This window comes from Episyrphus balteatus, chromosome 4, assembly GCF_945859705.1.
Source record: "Episyrphus balteatus chromosome 4, idEpiBalt1.1, whole genome shotgun sequence".
NCBI classification, from domain to species: domain Eukaryota; kingdom Metazoa; phylum Arthropoda; class Insecta; order Diptera; family Syrphidae; genus Episyrphus; species Episyrphus balteatus.
In genome coordinates this window covers 75,122,064-75,143,079 of record NC_079137.1, presented here as the reverse complement: position 1 = coordinate 75,143,079, position 21,016 = coordinate 75,122,064, and the positions used below count along the sequence as shown (strand labels likewise).

The 21,016-nt window shown below is 30.3% G+C and overlaps 1 protein-coding gene across 2 annotated transcripts in view; it reads left to right on the top strand.

The window, feature by feature from the left end:
• Nucleotides 1-21,016, top strand: part of LOC129917843 (protein commissureless 2 homolog) — a 66,702-nt gene that overhangs the window by 10,418 nt on the left and 35,268 nt on the right. The window contains exon 1 of one of the 2 annotated variants that reach the window (XM_055998026.1): nucleotides 18,633-20,277. The exons of the other annotated variant lie outside the window; for it this stretch is intronic. Coding sequence (XP_055854001.1) covers nucleotides 19,899-20,277 — 379 coding nt within the window. The 5' untranslated portion in view covers nucleotides 18,633-19,898. Of the gene's footprint in view, nucleotides 1-18,632; nucleotides 20,278-21,016 lie in introns of those variants that run through there. 2 annotated transcript variants of the gene reach the window in all.

The window sequence follows — 21,016 nt, the reverse complement described above, 5'->3', positions numbered from 1 at the left end:
ATTAAAACTGATACGATTTTTGAAATTTTTTTTTTTTTTCAAAAAGCTTTTCTATAATTCAACAATTTCGAACAACTATTTGGAATCAAATTTTTGTACAATTATGACTCGAAAATGATTTCAAATTTTCAATGTTGCTTGATCTTTAAAATTTTTCTAATCCAAAACCTGAATTAAGATTTTTTGGACATCTTGTTTAATAATTTTAAATAAATTGTTCAAAAGTCTGACATCTTTGAGCTGAAAAGTACTTTTGATTGGAATGTAATATAAATGAAATACTTTCAGAATTTTTTTAACTTCATTTTCAAAGATTAGTTATGGGTCAAAAAAATTGGATTTGGAAATTGGGAACGATATTACTGAAAAAAGTTTACTGCCTGTTTGAGGGCATGATATCTTCATTTTTAAGTAGGTATTAATCAGAGGACTTCACAAATATTTTTGATGATAATTTTTCCAAATAATTTTCCGAAAATTTACTAAATTTGCAAAAAAATAACCTCAAGATTCGATCTTATATAAAAAAAAAACGTTTTTTTTCATTTCAAAAGCTTCATTTTGCAAAAGTAATTATAAAACAATCTTCAAAGTAGAATTTACTATCAGGTTGGTGTGACTAAAGGAAACCTCAGGTGTTGTTAAGTGGTGAACTTAAATAAGTCCAAGACTTTATAAACCTCCGCTTATCTAGTTGAATTTGTATCCAATACCTTCTCCACCTTAGAGAACGGAATAGAAGTCGTTGCCACAGAGTACCTCAGGGAAGCCACTTCGGACCTCTTCTTTTCATCCTTACTGTAAACGATATCTATTTAAATTTCCAAATCTTACAAAAAGGAAAGGCATATGATACTAATGACTCATGACTCTACCCTAATTCAATCAGATCTGTTAATGTCTCAGTTAAGTGGTTTAAAAACTGGATGCGACTTAAATGATTGTTCAGCTCCCAAAATTAAAAAAATATCGATTCATTTTTATAAATCCATAACATTTTTTTATAATATATTTCTCTCATCAGGAAGTCGTTAAGAGGAATCAATGAATCCCAATAAAAATTGAGCCTATCAAATCAATAAAACTCCCACCATTTATCATCCATTCACTTCCTCAAAATCCACGTTCCTATTAAATGCATTCTCACGACTGAAACACAATACAATATATCAGTGATTGAATTAAAATTTCATGGCGGATTTCCTCATCTTAGATCGAGGAAGTCCCGTGTAATTGCTTTGACCATAAAAAAAAATAAAATTCATTTCAAATCAAAACAAAACAAAATTGATACAAAAAAGAAACCAAATTTCACACCAGTACCATTTTTTTTTTTTTTTGTATTGAAGTAAATTACGGAAATGCTTTGACACTTTTAAAGCCTATTAACGCATACTTATGATCCTATTATGTCCGGTAATAAATTTTACAAAAACACAAAGAGGATCAAAAGAGGAAACCGAGAAACACACAAAAAACTGGGACTGACTGAAAAATTACTTCCAAAGGAAGTACCCAAAAAAAAAAAAAATACAGTATAAACGACAATCTCGGTTTCCATCTCTTTTATACCGGATTAAAACTCATTCAGGTAGGATATCATTTATATTAAATGATGTCCTTTTTTTTTACTCGAAAGGAGCTTGAAACAAATAGCGAAACAACTAAAATAACAACAACAACTACGACTAACAGCAGTCACCTTTTTGGACAAATGGACAACAAATTTTGTAGGACTACAAAATGTTTCCTGATCCCATTAGATCTGGGAGGATATCGATTTGGTATATATCCTTATTCATCTGGTTGTTTTCTGGTATAGGATTTTATTTTTTTTTTTTATTTTCTACCAGAACGATTTGCCATCAGCATTTTCAGCGGCACGAAACTGGAACAGGATTAAATAAACTGTGAATCTAAATCGATTTGCTTCGTGCTGCTGCTCGTCGTCGAAACAAAAACGACCGCACATACACATTATATTGAACTTTGTAGAAAAATTCCGTTCGGTACGGTTCGATTATTAGAACACGCCTTATTGTGTTGACTTTGGTCCTAGATTTCCAAACAAAAAACTCATGACATTCCTGACCTATTTCCTCTTTTCGCTTATGTTTGTTAGGATAAAAATCTCTCCAATCGCATTTTTTCGAAAGGAAACTCAGGAAGTTCTTGAATTTTTCATTTAGATATAACCCGAATGGAATCCTCTTATCCTTGATCTAAATTTTCTATATTCCACCTCCGCAGAGAGTGCTTCCATCCCACACACATACTTCATCAATATATAAAGAATTCATGTCAAAAAGGATCATCTCCCACACACAGTGTGTTGGCTTTATGGAAGGATATTTTTTTCTATATGCATGATGCACGCATATTAAGACAACAAGCGAATTCTATTTTTTGCTTTTTTGATTCATTTAATCGCTGCCACAGAGTAAACACTTGAGTGCACCCTTTTCTACAACAGAAGAGCATCATCCTTGATCCTTCAATCTTCGCGAGTGGGTATCTTTTCTATATTACTATCGTAGGTATAATAAAAAAAAAAAAACCCCAGATGTGTGCAGGCGATTAAGTGCGCGCCAAGCGCCAAGGATGCACTGTGAAAATATTTTTTCTCACATACATTTTTCGTCGTCTCACCAGTTTGTCCCATCGTCATTGTCGTCGTTATCAAGATTATAGCATCCTGCGTCCTTATGAAGGACATTTTATTAGAGTCATTCGGTTTGAAGGAGATGGGTGCAAGCAAATTCCAAAGATGTCAGCGCATCAAGTGAAGTGCAAACACAACACAGTGAGTCTATCAATCATTTTTTGTTACTTATTTTTCGCTTATCCATTTTGCAGGACGAAAAATTTTACTTCCTTGGAGCAGCATTTTTTTTTCTATGCAAACATATCCTTTGGGGAAGGAGTGGGTGCCTTGAAACAAATTCCACGATGAGTGCAATGCAGTGTAGGTAGGTACTTTAGTTCACACATTGACCCGGTATTTGGTCGTAAAATCACTGTTTCCAGGCGATAAGAAATAAACGCTTTGCAAAGGAAAAAAAATGATTATCCTTCTTTCTTCGCATATAAAGTAGGGTTTATCGTCATGATAGGAGCGAGGAATGTGTGTATGAGAAGCGTCCCAGAAATTCCTCTGGCAAATTCCTTTGGGTAAATAAATATTTCTTCTTCTTTCTTTTTTTTTGATGATGGATTTGTTTTCTTCCTGTCTGTTATTTTTTTTTATTTTATTATTATTTTTTGACTCTTTTTTATCTGTCAAAGAAAAGACTGCATATACGAATTTTTTTTTAAGCATTTAGTCATAAAAATGTTCTTATCGTTTCTCAGCTTCGGATTTTGTGAGTGACTGAGATTTAGAGTGCATGTATAGAGATTTTATGGGAGTTTTTGGGAAAAAAAATATGAGAGTTACTCCTACAAAAGAATGACAATGTTAGAAGGTTCGATATAGGGAGTTGGTTTATCCTTCCTGTAAAAAAATTGACAATAGATATCCGGATTTTTATTTTGTGGCAAAACAAAAAAAAAATAATGGCTTTTGTGATAGGGTTATCGCTGAGTTATGGATAAAATGTGCATAGTCATACTTTGTTAAAACGAATATTCAAAATGTGATAAACAACGAGGACTATAATGTTGGGAACAATGGAAGTATTTTTTTTTTTTTTTTTTGTTTTAATAGAAGACAAATTTTGAGTTATGACTTTGAAAATTGGAATTTTTAACTGATCTTTCATTCTATTAAAAAAAAAAAAACACGGCGGTGACACTTTCAAGGGAGTGAGATAGGTACTATAAGCAACAAGCAATTCCAGTCAAATAAGATTTGTAAAAAAACATTACAAATCAAATTCTCCTCCTACAACAAATAAACCACCACAGCTGTAAAATAATACAGTACTTTTAAAATACAACCAATTTCGTTGAAAACTACTAATATTTTGATTACAAAGAATGATACCATTAAAAATGTACTTTAGTTTCAGAAAAGGGTGGGAAAGGGATCACTTATTGCCCTCCGCTGGGCTAAGCCAAATCACTCAACTATAACCGATTTTTCACAAAAACAGAAGGTTTTTTTCATTTTTCTTTCAAATTGAATGATTTTCTGCCAATTGGACCTGAGCCTAGACAAATTTGTTTAGTTAATCCACTTCTGGAAAAAATTCTGTGGGCACCTAATACTTTTTTTTTTCTTGATGGAAAAGTCGATACAATTGTATCAAATTCGATACAAATGAGTTTGCTCGAGTACGAAAATACAATTCGTATAAATTCGATACAATTCTTTTGCAATCTAAGATTAAAAAAAAAGAGGAAACCAAAAGTTTAAAAAACGAGAGATCTATTTGTTTAAGTTTTAATTTAATTCCAGATTTTTTTTATTAAAATTAATGTTGCAATTTGAGTGTAGTGATTTGTTTTTTTTTGAAAATATTTATAAAATTGATCAAGTTGTTCTATTTTTTCGACATCCATCAGAAAATATTGTAAATGTTGCTCAAATCTGAGACTTATAAAGTCGAAATGCCAAAACTGAATTCACTCTCTTATAAATTGAGAAAAAAAATGAAAACGATTTTCAAAGTAAAGCATTAAGACCAAAGTCCTGCAGACTTTTAAATGGAATAGGCATGTTAGTGTAGATTAAAGTTCGTGAATTTTAAAGAAAACTCGTTTTTCTTTATGTTGGAAATGTGTTTACATTTATTATATCTTTTTAAAGAGTTTTGGTAATTACCGAATATTTAAGTTTGTAACACTAATTTTAAGTTTAAAAGTGAGTCATTACCTAAAAACAACAAATATTGCACTTTTAATTTGGGTCTCCACGATTTTTGCATTTTTTTTCAATTTTTGTTTAATAAAGTATACCTATTAAACAACAATTGAAAACAAAAAAAAAATGCAAAAATCGTGGAGACCCCCGTATTTATAAACTTTGTATAACTTTATACAACTGTTTAGTCTTTAGTGATAACCTTGTTTATTGTTGTCTTATAGCTGCCAAACTTATACACTAGAGTAGACTGTCTTAGCCGCGAATAATGTGATTATTATTTTTATTAAAAAAAGCATATCTCCAACAATTTGAAAAAAGTTATACGTATATAAGTAAGCAAAAATCTAATAAATACGACTGCTAGTGTTTTGTGAATACATATGTAGTTATGTACTTATATATATTTATTTATACCGAAATTAAATAAAAATTTCCCTTTTACGCAATTTTTTTAATGAAATGTAAATGGAAAATTTAAGAGATTTTGCAAATAAAACATTTTGATTAAATTGTATTTTATTAATTTCTTGTGTGAAAAATATATTTCAATACAATTACATGTACCCATTTCAGTACAATACAAATAAAATTTTTAGTACAATTGAAAAATCTCATTTTCCATCCCTGATCGTAATGTTTCCATCTCCACTTTACTGCTTCATTTCCTGACTTCACATGTTTGGTTCAACGGGTTGAGCTCAGAAAACGTCGGCAGGCTTCCCATTTTTATTTGTTCCACGAGGTTAGGCTAATAGACCAGTGCCAATAATTTTTGAAAATAAAAAAATTATTAGCAGCATATGGGCTCATGGTGGGAAATTTAGGATAAATGGTAGGTATATGAAAGGGGAAAAATAAATTGCCCACAAAAAAATTGGGGGAAAGGGGGTGGGTGGGCGAAAAAGTGGGGTGGGTGTCAAAAATCATGGTTTTTTACGATTTCTGTCAAAACTAGACGTCCTATCGAAAAGAGTCAAATGCAAAAGCAAATATCTACAACTTTTACTCAAACAATTTTTTTTTATAACCTCAAAAATATTGGAAAAAATGCAAAAATACGATTTTTTGATTTTTATTTTTATCTTTTACAAAAATGGTTGGATTTCAACAAAACTTGGTTAAAAAAAACTTTTTGACAAGTGAATTCGAACAGGGCAGAAAAAATCGAATGCTTTGTTCGAATTCACTTGTCAAAAATTTTTTTTTTTATAGAAATCAAAGTATATTTTTCTAATGGTTTTTTGTGCGCTGAGCTTGAATCCGAAGTCAGAAAAATTCTACCACATAACGTTTTTGAGATATTACCATGCAAAACATCACAAAAATAGTGTTTTGGACGTTCAAAATTCAATATCTCAAAAACTTTGTACGTTAGAGCTATTTTAATGCTAGATTCAAATTAAGAAGATCAAAGGCCATTAGAAAAGTATAATTAAGTTTCTATGGAAAATTATTTCTCGCCAAAATTACTGTCATTTACGGAAAAATCGATCTTAAAAATCGTTTTATTGTTTTTTTTCAATTTTTCTCAATATTTTCTAAAAGAAAAGTATAGTTTTTCCACACAATCTTAAATAATAGGTTTTAATCTAAATAATTTCATTCCAAACTTTTCAAAAATCAAAAATTTTTTCGGTAACTTTTTTGATTGAAAAATAGGCTATTTTTTCAAATTAAATTCGTCAAAAATCCAAAAATTCACTTTTTGCTCAAAAAATATTTTTAATAGATAGAAAACATAACAAAGTAGTTTTTAACCAAGTTTTGTTGAAATCCAACCATTTTTGTAAAAGATAAAAATAAAAAATAAAAAAATCGTATTTTTGCATTTTTTCCAATCTTTTTGAGGTTATAGAAAAAAATTGTTTGAGTAAAAGTTGTAGACATTTATACTACCTACAACTTTTGAATTTGACTCTTTTCGATAGGACGTCTAGTTTTGACAGAAATCGTAAAAAAACATTATTTTTGACACCCACCCCACTTTTTCGCCCACCCACCCCCTTTCCCCCAATTTTTTTGTGGGCAATTTATTTTTCCCCTTTCATATACCATTTATCCTAAATTTTCCCACCACCCTTATGCTGCTAATAATTTGTTCAACTTTTGCCCTCTGAAAACCGGATTGGCACTGGTCTATAAGATCAACTTTAGTTATCATTTAAGTTTATTTGTCCCAGTTTTCAGACTTGCTACTTCTTCTCGATTGTATTGGAACGTCATATGGTTTTTGAACTAATTTCTCAAGGCGTCTTTACACATGACTATACAGTACAAGCTGTATATAAATATTTTGTCCAAGACGGTGATTTTGACATGAAGACTTCCTCAGATTTTCTTGCTTCATATAAGATCATAATCCGACATAAGTTTTATCCTAGCCGTGAGAGGTGAGAGTTTCAACACCCCTTCCCTTTCTCTTTTTTATCATTCACTGATTGAAATTGATTTCAATAAACAACTGATTTTCATTTCCAAATATAGAACACAAATCGTTTAACTGAAGATTTTCTAAAATCTTTCTGTTGTCATCTTTCAATTTTTGTTTCAATGATCTAACTCTAACCTCAAATGTCTACCTGCAGTAGTAAATTTCACTGACAAGGCTTTTCAATGATGTCAATTTTTCAATGACAGCTATAAGTGAAGTGAAAAAAAAATAACTGACTTGTCAAAAACCAGTCCACAGATTTGTTTGAATGATGAATTTCAATGATAGCTATAACTGGCCCCTTAAGGTATGGAAGTGTTCCGGGAACGCTTTTTTTTTTTTGATACATTAGATGTAATAAAATAGATATTAAATCTTTTTTTCTTAAAACAAATATATTTTAAGTTGCATGTCTCTATGATTTTGACAATTTTCAGAATGTTATCTCTTTTTGATTTGGACTTGTAATGGCAACTGACTAAGACCAATAGTGAATTAAAGCGAAATTAGATTGCTCAAACGAAACTCAAGAAGCTCCTTCCAATAGACTGCGCAGCCAAGTAATACCCTGAGTCTGTGACTTTCGTAGTTGATGTTTTAAAATTTTCTAGTAATCCAAAAGATTCAATTTCATTTCATGGCAAACTCCTAGAAAGTACAATATCTTTAGCCACATTAACAGCTGCTCAAAAGTGCGATAATTCTTTAACTTCATAAACAAAATTATGTACATATTTATATCTTTTCCTTTTTCGAAAATTCAATTAAAACTAATTATCTCCTTACCCAGCCTGTTGCAATCTCAACAGTTGTATAATTATGAAACCTTATACTCCTATATCGCCTCCTACAAACAAAATATATCATTATACCACCAGAACCACGACTCTACCAACTTGCCAATATGCTATAATAGGACCGCGCCGAACCCTCTATATTCCCATTTGGAATTTTAACTTAAAAATTCCTAACTGCTATGAATTTTCATCATTTATCATATTAAAACCTCATATTTCAAGGATTTTATTCAGAACTCTTAATAACACCTCGAGAATAATGTTCCCTATCTAACTTACCTATCTTTGCCTTTTCTCCATACAAAAACTTACCACCTGGAAAAATACTTAACATTCTTAACCTACTGGAAAATGCGACCACACACACACAACCTCTTCTTCTATAATTTAGCGAAACAGGAACAGAAAGATCATTTGCAAAGGAGAGAACAACTACTTCTGCACACAGTTCCTGCTTTTCTTCTTCTTAGCAAGTTGGTTTTCGTGGCATTTTAATGTCTTTCTTTAAAAATTGCGCTAATATTCATATTGCTTTTGGTCCTTGTCAAGAGAACCATACACCGACATTCCATTTTCCATACCACACACGAAGTGACTTCGTTAAATACCAACAAAAGTCATTTTCTCGACATGAACCTACTAAGACACTTTGCCACCAACGACTTCTTTGGTACTTTCTCTGGTACTTCTTAACAGTCTTAACCATATACACAGTGTCGATGATAATGATGATGATGTTGCTGAATGCTGATGATGATGATGGTATTTAACGGTGTTTGAAGTATACATTGGCATTTTCTTGGTGTGCCATTTTGCAGGTTTTTCTCTCCATGTCGTCGTCACGTCAAATGAAAATTTATTTCCATCATAGAACTTAACTGGCTTCATCAATCAGAATTTGCAAAGCGCAATACTAAATTGAAGTATAACACAAAAAAAATTGAAGACTGAAAGGAATCGAAAGAGTCACAGGAACCTGAAACATACTCCTACACTTTATACCAATGAAAAAAAACCACACCTTTCAAACATTGTTGGGATTGAAAAATTCATTAATTACTTTTCGGTTAAAATAAAACTAACATTGAGTTGTTTATGGAATTTGAAAAGGTTCTATGCGATATCGCATTTCTGAACGACATCGTTTTGTTTTTCTAAGGTTCTGTTACATTTTTGCACATTTCAACTGTCATCTTACTTCTTATGTATTGGAATCAAATAAAAAGTGACAGAGGTTGCTGAAGAAAACGATTGTGGTTTTGTGATCCTTAGGGAAAAGATATCAAGTTAAAGTTTACCCCTTAAATTTAAAAGACGACCAGTTCTTTCAAGTTCAATTGTAACGATTGGTACGAGGTTTAAAAAAATGTTCGTACTTCCTCAAACATTAAAAGCTTATCAGCTCATTCACTTTGTGCGGTTCGAAAATGTTTAGATTCACACTGACTTAAGTGAAGTTAAGTAATTTTTGCTTAAAATTTGGCGCCCTAAATTCCTCTAAAAGGAAATTTTTCAAATACCTACATTATGTACCTATATACATATGACAGCTATAACTTGCCAAAGAAAAAAAATCAATGGCGGATTCTATATTAATTTATGTATCAGTTTCAGGTTGTTTAGAGAAAAGATTTATGTCTTACTGATAAATATTATCTAGTATTTGAATTCCAAAGATAATAAAATGTTAGTTCCACCAAAGCAAAGATTTTGACGTTTGAGAAGAAACAAATCTCTATCTTCATCCATGAATCTGACATTTGTTAAGCTGTCATTTGTTCAGATTGACATTTTGATTGTGAACACTTAAAAAAATGGGTCTGTTCCAGACTTTTTGTGCACTAAATTAGGAAGTCTGTAAAAATAATGAGAGTTGGGAGAGAATTCTCTCAGTGGGAAATAAAACTACGAAAGACTGCCAAAAAGTCTGGAACAAGTTGGAACACCATTATACAACACAATTTTATATTTTATGCTTAATTCGATAAACATTAACACTTTTTTAATGCAAGAAACACGAAAACGGGATTCAATTTAAATATCACTACAATTTGATTTGTTTTCTTCTTTATTTATTTGTTTGACATAAGTCCACTTTTCATTTGACAGAACTCATATTTCTGCCGGAAGAAATTCTTTGGGCTAAATTTGTCAGGGTGGGGAAATTTTTTACTCTCTCGTGAGCGCTCTCTTCTACACAACTTTTAAAGTTGGGAACAGACTCTGACCAAAAATAACCAAATATTACTAAATTCGGCAGTTGCAAACTGAGTGTGGAACGGACCTAATAGTTTATCACTGCGAAACACAGAAAATACTTTGAGAATCAGCTGAAAAAAGAAAAAGTAAAAATTATCCCGCCATCCAACCAAATGACTGTTTTTCTGCCAATAAGTTAGTCAATGCTTCAAAAAAAGGCAAAAATATGTCAGATCAGCCAATAGAGAATTTGAAGTTTGACGTTTAAAGAAAAATATTGCTGTTTATTTAAAAGCTTTTAGGCTTATTTTTAGTGAAGTTTCCTAAAAAGTTTTGATTTCAGAAAGAAATATCAATACTCGATCGCAACTTTATGTACTTGACAAAAATGACAGTTGGCAGCATTTGCAAAAAGTAACCGCTGAAGTACATTATGACATCAGCGACTTGCTCCACAGTAAAAGCTGAAACACAATCACTCTTTGCAGTCGATTTTGACAACTGCCAAAAGTCCAACCATACGAAATCTGTATAGCCTCCCACAATGACGTTTTTCTTACGTACGCTTTTTTTGACAAACGTAAGGAAACGTAAGAAAGCGAGCAAAAGTTCATCCAGACTGAACTTTTGCTCGCTTTCTGACATTTATCAGACATAGTTACAGTCACCCACATTATTATTGCGCCAAATGTGAATTAAAAAAAATAAATTATTGCAAACCTAGGTGTTTTTTGATTTCACTATATAGATTTTGCACAAAAAAAGACATCGAGATATTTTAAATCAAAACAATTTACGTATTAAAAACAAAAATAATTTAATGATGTTGTAGACTCAGTTTTGTTGTTAAAAACAATTTATTTTGATTGGTTTTGTTTTTATAACTATAGAATTAAAGAATAAACAAATGTCTATGCATTTTTTAAACACATTAATATCCTTTTTCATTTTTCCACAATTAAATCAAGATAAAGACTTGGCCCAATAATTTTGTGAGTGACTGTGTTTTTTTTTTATTTGACAGCAGATTTTTTGTTTCAATCAGCTGTTCGAAGTCAAAGTGACAGAAGCGCGCTTTGAGGATTTCTCAACGTAACGCAACGAAGCGACGCCCTAAAGCGTGATTGTGTTTCAGCTTTAAAGATATCGAACTCTGTTATATTCCATTGTATTTGATACATAGCTCATTCTTTTTTTGAAATGTAAAATAATGTCAAAACACAAAGAGGCAAAAGGATGATGAAAATCGTCTTGCTTATCTTACAAATTTTGTTAAATATCTTTGACAGATTAATATTTCAACTTTAATCATGAAAAAAAGGTAAATTTGGTCCGTTTCATTTGGTATTCCGGAGTAGGTAGGTACTTATTAATTGTACTATTGAGTAAAAAAAGTAGTGCTTAAAAATGATTTACACAAAGTAAATGTTAATTTTTGCATAACTAAATTTTGTATTTAAATGTTAATTAAATAAAATTGAAAAATTAAATGGAGCGTTTCGAGAAATAACATACACGAGCGTTTTAAACCTTCAAAATCTTGAATGAGAACGTTTTATTTATTATTCATTATTTTTTGTTCTCATTATTGTTGCAATTTATTAAGTTATATGTAAATTGAATGCCGTATGTGATTTGTAAAAATCTCAAGAAATTCCATTAATCAACACCTTTGTGGTTTTTTTTTTTTTCTTTATAAAAAAATAAATTTCTGATAAACAGTTCAATAAATTCAATAAAAAAAAAATAACTCTCAATACTTTGTTAATTTTTCATTCAAGTGAGTTCAAAAATATGTATTTATTTATATTTTAGCACGTAAGGAATGAACAAAACAAAATGTTTAATACAAAAAATACTATTCAACCAGATATCAGATATTTTCTTATTTTCCATCTATCGAATCGTTAGAATTGAAATTGCAATCAATCAAAATAAACAACAAACACAACCCAACCCTCTTCTAAAGAAAGAATTTTATTTATTTTATTCATTTAGATTAATATTCTCTTGATTTAACAAAAAAAAATCAATATAAAATTTATTCAGCGTCGGCAATACAAGTATTATTGTCAATATCACAACGAGAAAAATATTAATAATTTATTCTATAGCAAGTGTTGTTATAATGTCTTGTTTTTATGTGACTTTTTATAACAACATTGCAGGTTAGTTAAAAAAAAAAAAAGTTCAGTGTACCTATCTGATTTGATAGGAAAAAAAAAAGAAGTTTCCGAACACACACTTGATGATTTATTTGTTCAATAATTTATCACTTATGTACCTGCCTGTCAGGAGATAGTGTGAAGTGTGAAATTACCTTAAAGTATTCACTCACTATCTACGCAGCTTAAAAGTATGATAACCTGCTTATGGGGGAAACAAATTAACAAGTAGTCATGAGTTCAAGACAAGAGACAGTTTGTCAACCTAAAAAGCTTAACTGACGAAACTTGCAATCAATTGATGAAATTTAAAATCCCCTATTTTTTGTGATTTCATCGCTCATAATAGACTCCCAAACGCAATATGTTGCCAAAAGTTGCATGCAACAATGAAACATCGTAAAAGTGCCGAATGATTAGGGAGCGTTTCGAAAATCTCAGTTTTATTTAGAAGACAAACTGTCAGTTTGACAGAAGGGCAGTGAAACTTTTGTTCAGGTATGACAGTTAACAACTAAAAGACAGCGTTTTTTTTTTGCACAGTACTGTAGAATAAAATTGTTTGTCTAATCTAAGTTATCATTTGGTGACACCAATTGATTTATATTTTATTTTACTTATTCATAAAACTGGCACAAAACTTATCATGATGAATTATATTGTAAATATTATGTTTGTTATTAAAAAAATCCAAATATATTAACAATGATGATTCAAACTATTATAATACAGTCAAATAAGGAGAAAAAAGGGGTAAATCTCGGAATTAATGTTAGTAGAAATTTTTTTTGCTCAATATCTTCCTTTTGCCATTCTATAACATATCTCAAAAATCTAGAAAAATCTCATGTCCGCTTGTCGCGGTTTCAAGGTCAAATCGCGAAATGGAGATTTTCAAAATTAGCAAAAATAGGCTATGGTATTATATACACATATGATACATGATTTCAAGGTATTTTTTAATGCTGATTCCAAAAAATCTAAAATCAAGACAATCTGACGTCTCTGGAAAAAGTTATACCTGTTTTTCATCTGTCAACTCATATTATTATAACAGTTGCAAACTTACTGCCGAAAAACCCTTAAAAGTTATGGTAGATGAACCAAATTTTGCATGAAGATTTTAGAATCCATCATTATTAAAAATCAAAACAATCCATTACAAAAAATATATATACCTACGAAATAATAGTATTTTTTGAAGGAGGGGCAAATTTTAGGATATGCACTAAAGAAGCTTCTTGTTCATCTTTGGGATAAGTGGTAATAGGCTAATTTTTTCATTTTAATCTTTGTTTGGATATTCTTTAACTACCCTCAAAAATATAAAAAAATCTCATGTCCGCAAGTCCTAATTTTCCTGGTTTGAAGATAAGGTGCAGATTTTAAAAAATTGAAAAACAACACTTCAGATATTTGTGTCAGATCAACATGAATAAGGTGCATTACTTTTCAGGGATGTTCAGGTTGACTTATTGTGAGTTTTTTTGAATAAGTGTTAAAAAATACCCTTAAATCATGTCGCTTATGTTGGTATACATATACAAATTTAAACTTTTCTTGCTAATTTTTTTAAGTCTGCACCTAACTTAGTTTAACCTCCAAAATTAGGACTTGCGGACATGAGATTTTTTTAGATTTTTGAGGGTAGTTAAAGAATATCCAAACAAAGATTAAAATGAAAAAATTAGCCTATTACCACTTATCCCTAAGATGAACAAGAAGCTTCTTTAGTGCATATCCTAAAATTTGCCCCTCCTTCAAAAAATACCATTATTTCGTAGGTATATATATTTTTTGTAATGGATTGTTTTGATTTTTAATAATGATGGATTCTAAAATCTTCATGCAAAATTTGGTTCATCTACCATAACTTTTAAGGGTTTTTCGGCAGTAAGTTTGCAACTGTTATAATAATATGAGTTGACAGATGAAAAACAGGTATAACTTTTTCCAGAGACGTCAGATTGTCTTGATTTTAGATTTTTTGGAATCAGCATTAAAAAATACCTTGAAATCATGTATTATATGTGTATATAATACCATAGCCTATTTTTGCTAATTTTGAAAATCTCCATTTCGCGATTTGACCTTGAAACCGCGACAAGCGGACATGAGATTTTTCTAGACTTTTGAGATATGTTATAGAATGGCAAAAGGAAGATATTGAGCAAAAAAAATTTCTACTAACATTCATTCCGAGGTTAAACCCTTATTTGACTGGATTATTAAATATTTACATTTTTTCTTAAAAAATTAAGACAAAACACCAGAAATCTTATTCTAATAAGATCATCACCATCATCATCTTTATTCTTGTCAGACAAAAGGAATTCCCTTCAGTCAACTTCTGGGAAGTTGACTGACACAATGAGGAATGTGGACAGAATGACTACCTCACTAGATTTCTTATCATTTCTTTTTGTTAAGTGTCAACCTACAATGATATCAGAATCTTTTTTTATCAAAATAAAAATAAAGCGTAAGTAAGTTTAAATAAAAAAATGAAAGTGATTTACGTAGAGGAAATAACCATTGTTTGTCAGTTGGAAATTATGACAGTTTGTTAGTCCGGCTGGTATACACAGCCATTTAAAGTATAACAATCTAATCAGTAAAGAGAAAGCTGATTTTTTTACTTCGAAAATAAAATTGTTTCTAATAAGATTATTTTTTAACGCCATCTTTGTTTTGATATTGAATTTGCGTCATTTATGGTTTAGGTATTAGATAAATAACCTTCGATTAGAAAACGGACAAGAATTTGGTTGATAACAAAACTGACACAACAACAACAGAATGATTCCATTTCGATCGAAGAAACCGGAAGTGATATTTTTGGAGAGTAGTTCACAATAAGCTTCGTTTAGAGTTGGTGAGATTCTTTAAGGATTAATTAACAATAAATAATTAAAGATGGGATTTAGTTTTTACATTTCTCAAAACATGTTTAATGCAAAATTAAACAACATTGTCTTCAAGTTGTTTGACATTTCATCCCTACTAACAATTTTACTTCTATAATGCTTTACAGAAGCAACAATTGCATCTGTAAAGCTTTATAGAACCAAAATTGTTTGTCGGGATTTGCAATTGCAAAAATAGAAAATACGTTAAATACGAAGATATTCATAACAAAATTTATTCAACACCTGTTTTTAACTAGTTTTTACAATTTAGGATCCCTCCGCTTCATCAAAGTATGATTTATCATTTTTGGCTTTTTGATAGATTCAGAAAATTCTGTTTTGTCAAATTGCAAATTTGCTCTAGTGCATATGCTTATTAGGGCTTTGGAAAAACTATTTCAGAATAATAAATAATAAAATAAAAACCCTAATTTTACAGATTTTTTTTGACGCTAAATGGCGCCCAACGTTGGTTGAATTTTCTTTCTCATTTAAAAATAGTTGTAGTAATTTTAAAATATGATTCAGTAATTTGAATCGTCGGTATAGCTAGGCCTTAGCTCTGGTTTAAGCTAAGTTATTGCTTGAACTAGAAATGAATCACAGGAAAATCAACGAAATCGTTGAGGAAGAAACCAAATTTGTACAACAGGCTATTACATATTAACGTATCAAAATTTGATTTGTAAACATGATTAACTTAAATGTATTATCCAGTTTTATGACTGATGTTAAACTTTTCCAAAAACTGAGCTTAAATATTGACTCAAACAAAAACAAGTTTACCAGTTCTTATGGAATTCCATTGAGCACAACAAACCTTATGTCATAAATCAAAAAAAGTTCTCTTCCGTTCTAGAAACAATAGGTACCCAATACAAATGACAAAATTTAATGAAAGGAAATACCAGTCAAAACACATGTATTTATTTGCTTTTGCCTTTGCAAATGTTTTAAATATAGAATATTATGATATTCACGTTTGAATTTTATTGACATATCTACCTATTTTTATGTTATGACTCATTTATCTGTTCTTATGTTTTTCATGTTCTTATGTTTTTTACTTGCGATATAGGTACTATATATCAAGTTATGTATTCGTACAAAAAAAAAAGTTGAGATAACATTTTTCCATGACATTACGATGCTAGAGAATGCCAAAAAAGTGGGTCCCGGAAGTCCGTCTGTCTGTCTGTCTGCCAGTCTGTCTGTCTGTCTGTATAAGGAGCTACAGCCTAAACGGATGGACCGATTGACTTCAAATTTGGTATGTAGCGTTATTTGGCGACTCTCCAGAGGGGTTTTTGGAATTAATTTTTTTGGACCAAAAATAACGGTACTTGTCATATACCGATTTAAGTAAAATTGAAATACCTCGAAAACGGCTCTAACGATTTTGTTTAAAAAATTCAAATGTTAGTTTTAAGCTAAGGTCTATCTTTCAATGAAAAATTTTTTTTTTTAAATCATTATTAACGGTACCTGCCATAGAACGGTTTTTTCAAATCCGATTATCTCCGAAACTGCTTATTCGATTTCAACGAAACTTTTTGTTAAAAAGCATTTATATAATTTTAATATAAGCCAAAAATAAAATTTTGAAAAAAATAATTTTTGGATTTTAAAAAAAAATTTGAAATTTTTTTTTTTGAAAAATCAAATTTTCGAAAACGGGACATTGAATTTTTTTGGAATTTTGTTTTTAGATGTTGATTAGTTATTTCTACAAAATGGCATACCTACCAATTTTATTTTTAAACTTTTTTTCCAAAAAATTTTTTATAAACAATTAGTTTTTTAAAAAAAGGCTCTAACGATTTTGAAAATTTTTTTTCTAAAAATGCACCTTAATATCAAATAAAACTGCATACTTGTTTTGTGCGGCGATTTGATTTCAGGTATTGTTTCATTTTTTTGAAGAATTAATTTTATTTTTTTGTTTTTTTTTTTTTGTTTTTATATACCTACATTTCCCAAGTTTCTATATAAAAAGTCTTAAAAATTAAAGCAACTTGAACTCTAAGAGCAAGTTCGTGCGACCCAGTCGTGCATTTTATTTTATCACAAAACAGCTGTTGAAATTTTCAAACGTTAGCACACACAAAAATCACACAGTGAAATCGTATAGATCAATTATTTGGTTCTGCCTGCAGCTCTAAGAGCAAAGATCACAATTTTATAAGATTTTTGGATGAAGATATTGCTCCTGAAACATAACTCACGTCACCAACTTTGGCTTCACATATATATTTTTAATTATAATTGTTATACTGTTATACAAAAAATTTAACAAGCCACAATGGCAAATGAAATAAAAAGATAGAGCTGAATCATTACAACTTCTCAATGTCGTCATTCCGCATTAGCGTCACGAAAGTGGATCTAGAACTCATTTACTGTCGGTGACTTATTATAGTATATTACGTCACCATGGTTACGTTTCTAAATTTCAAGGTCCAATGATCTCACTATGCAATAAACCATACCAAACTGTCAATCTTTGTGAATTGTGTTCCATCCGATAACGTTTTTTTATTGACATAAGCTTTACCCGAAAAATTATGTTTGGTGAAAAAATAAATAGTTTCAAGCCAAACTTTTCAAAAAGGGTTACCTTGCTGACAATGTCCTATTAAGGTCTAAAACAGCTCAAACATATCGATTCGAGAAGTTGATTTTGATATTCGATATCTCTCAAATCAGTTCTTAAGTATGAAAAAATTGAATACTTTGACAACTGAATGTCAGTAGTACTTATCTTTAACAGCTATCAAAATCAGAAAAACTTTCATTATTATTTGGTTACTCGCCACAATTTGGCGTCTCAGGGTAGCTTCCAAAATTTTCAATCTTTGTGGTCTGATCCCTCAGAAACCTATCTAATCTGACATCTCATCCCACAAATTTTAATTTGACAACTCAACTTATACAATTTGACAGTTATCACACGATATTATTTTGTGCATTTAAACACCTTCTTAAATTGGTTTTGCAATTGAGTGCAAACATTGGTTTCTACTTTAAGAAAAAATAACTAGACAAAACTAGACGTGCTTTTTTAATTTGAATTCTAACCACTTTACTAATTTTTGTTAAAACATTGCGGAAACACTTGTAAACCCAAAACATGTTTGTCCCTTTAAACTAACAAGGTCTATCAAATATTTACATAACCTATTACAACTAGTATAATAATAATCTAATCAGCATGTTAAAGCTCTTTTAACTTTTATTTTATCAATAAACAAAAACAAAAAATTATCGATTACAACAAAACATCTCTCACATGATTTTGCTGAATATCCGTAAAATTGTTATAATTTAGATCAAAAACTACATCAACTTTGTTTTCAGTTCTTACCTTTACACCCAATTGCCCTTGCCTATACCTTTTGTCAATATTTACTCAATAATCTCTTGATCAAACCATATTTTTTTTAAGTATATTTCACATCAATACAATAAAATATTGACTAGGTAGGTAGGGTACACACTTTAAGAACATAATACAAAACAAAACAAAAAAAAACTCAAAAAAACAAACAAGAAAACCTACAAATTTGCAACCTTACCTTGCCACCTCGCTTTAACACTCGTTATCTATCTTGCATTTGTATCTACTATCTTTTTATCTATACTGGTTGTATCTCGAACAAACTAACACACACATTTTTATGTCAAATAGAAGTTTTTTTTGTTGTTTTGTGTATGTTTGTTTTATCAAGCATCCCCCAAAATAGAAGCTTCTTAGATTCATTCAAAGGAGCTTGTCGCTAGAACAGTTCTCAAGTTGGGGTTTTTAATTTTGATATCGAGCGAACTTTTTCCAACTCCAACCAGATACAGTTCACACACAGAGAGTGTTAAAAAATATTTCATACATCCGCAAGATATTGTTCTGATCGGCGCACAATCGAACAGTACGCATATTTTTAGTTTACTTTTGACACATCTCCAGTAGCTTTTGAAAAAAAAAACAGCAGGTCTACGCTAAAAGCATTTCAAGGAGTCAGGCAAGTTGTAAGCAATTACCACAACTGTCATTGTCATTGCACGAGCATCTGAATCTGTAGATTCAGTTGTTTAGTTAGTACTCGCGATCGCCACCATTTCGATTTTTCTTCTTTTTCTTCGCGATCACACAACACATTATTATTATCAGTGTATTTGTTATTTGTTTACAAATTTAATTATTAATATTTTTTGTATTTGTTGTTATTTTCATTCTTGAATTTATAAAAAATCAAGTTGTCGCCGGGCTGTATTGCTATAATATCGTTGTTGTTGTTGTTGATATCATTTCTGTACTCTTTCGCAACGATTTGATCGTATCAAACGACTTATTAAGAAAATGATCGAGTTGTGTAGAAGACGTGCTTCATTCTGATTTATATTTTTTTTTTTTTTGTTCTGATTATTTAACGAAGACGAAAAACGAAAACAAAAATAACGTGCATTGAGATTGAGTTGATTGATAGTTCTAATGTTTTATACCAATTAAGTGTTTTTTTGTTTGAATTGTGCTGAATTAGCGCTGAATAACATTTCCCGCGCATTTTCTTGCATTTTTTAAATTTTATATCCATCATGGATAATGTGAAAGTTTATCAAGATAACAGCCTTGAAGTGCAATCCTTTGAATTACCTCAAAATTATACACTTTTGATAAGTAAATTGGAGAAATTAGCTTTAGGGCTGAATTCAAATTTGGAAAATTTGACACATCAAGGACACAATAATCATCACGAAATCTCTGCAATCGATAGATTTTTTGAAAATTCCAGTGATGAAGATTCTGGACCGGTTAGCATAAGTTTGCATCCACACGGAATGACTGAAGCTGAATATAATCGAGTTGTCAGTGACATTTGGATTGGTGTGATTTTGACACTTTTAATAGTGACTGTGATATTTTTCATTTGTTCCTGCTTTTTATATCACAAATTTCAACAATGGAAAAATTCTTGTAAGTTTATTTTTTAAAAAAATGTATATATATTAAATTACATGTCCTTCACTCAAGGGTGTTTTGATGTGCAATTTAATATAAATAAATGTTTCCTATTCACGCAAATTGTTAAACATTTCATGCTAATTTGTTGTTAATTAAAACAATTTATTGGGGGAGGACTTTTTTTGTTGTTGTTGTTGTGTTGCCTCAAGTCTAGATTAATTGATCTTTATTGAGTTTTCTGTTTTTTCTCTCAATCTCTACACTGATATAAAGTTTTTATAGTACATGCAAGTTTTATACTACTTTGTTGTGTCTGGCAAAAATGTGATGTGTTAAGTGCAAAATTTTAAAATATAAAAAAAAAAACTAGGTCAAAGTTTGGAGTGGTTTTTTAAACGTCATTCAATGCAAAGTTTTAAGTGGAGCTGTTTGACGTGCGATAAGGCAGGTCCAAACTGTAGTGTTATTTTTATATTTTATGAGCTTAATAATGCTTTTTTTTCAACAAAGTGTCAAAAACTATTTTTTTTTTTTTTTTTTCTTTTATTTCGTGTGAAGTTATGGGACTGCAGATGTTCGTGCTTCTTTTCTGGGTCAAGTTTAGGAACTTGAAATAAATTTGCCGGGAATATGTTTAACTACAAGTAAAAACAATAAAATATGCATTTTGCTTATGTGTAAATGTCAAAATAATTTGAGGAGAGTTTAATCAAGTGTTTTGACGAAATTCAAACCAAATTAGTTGTGTGAA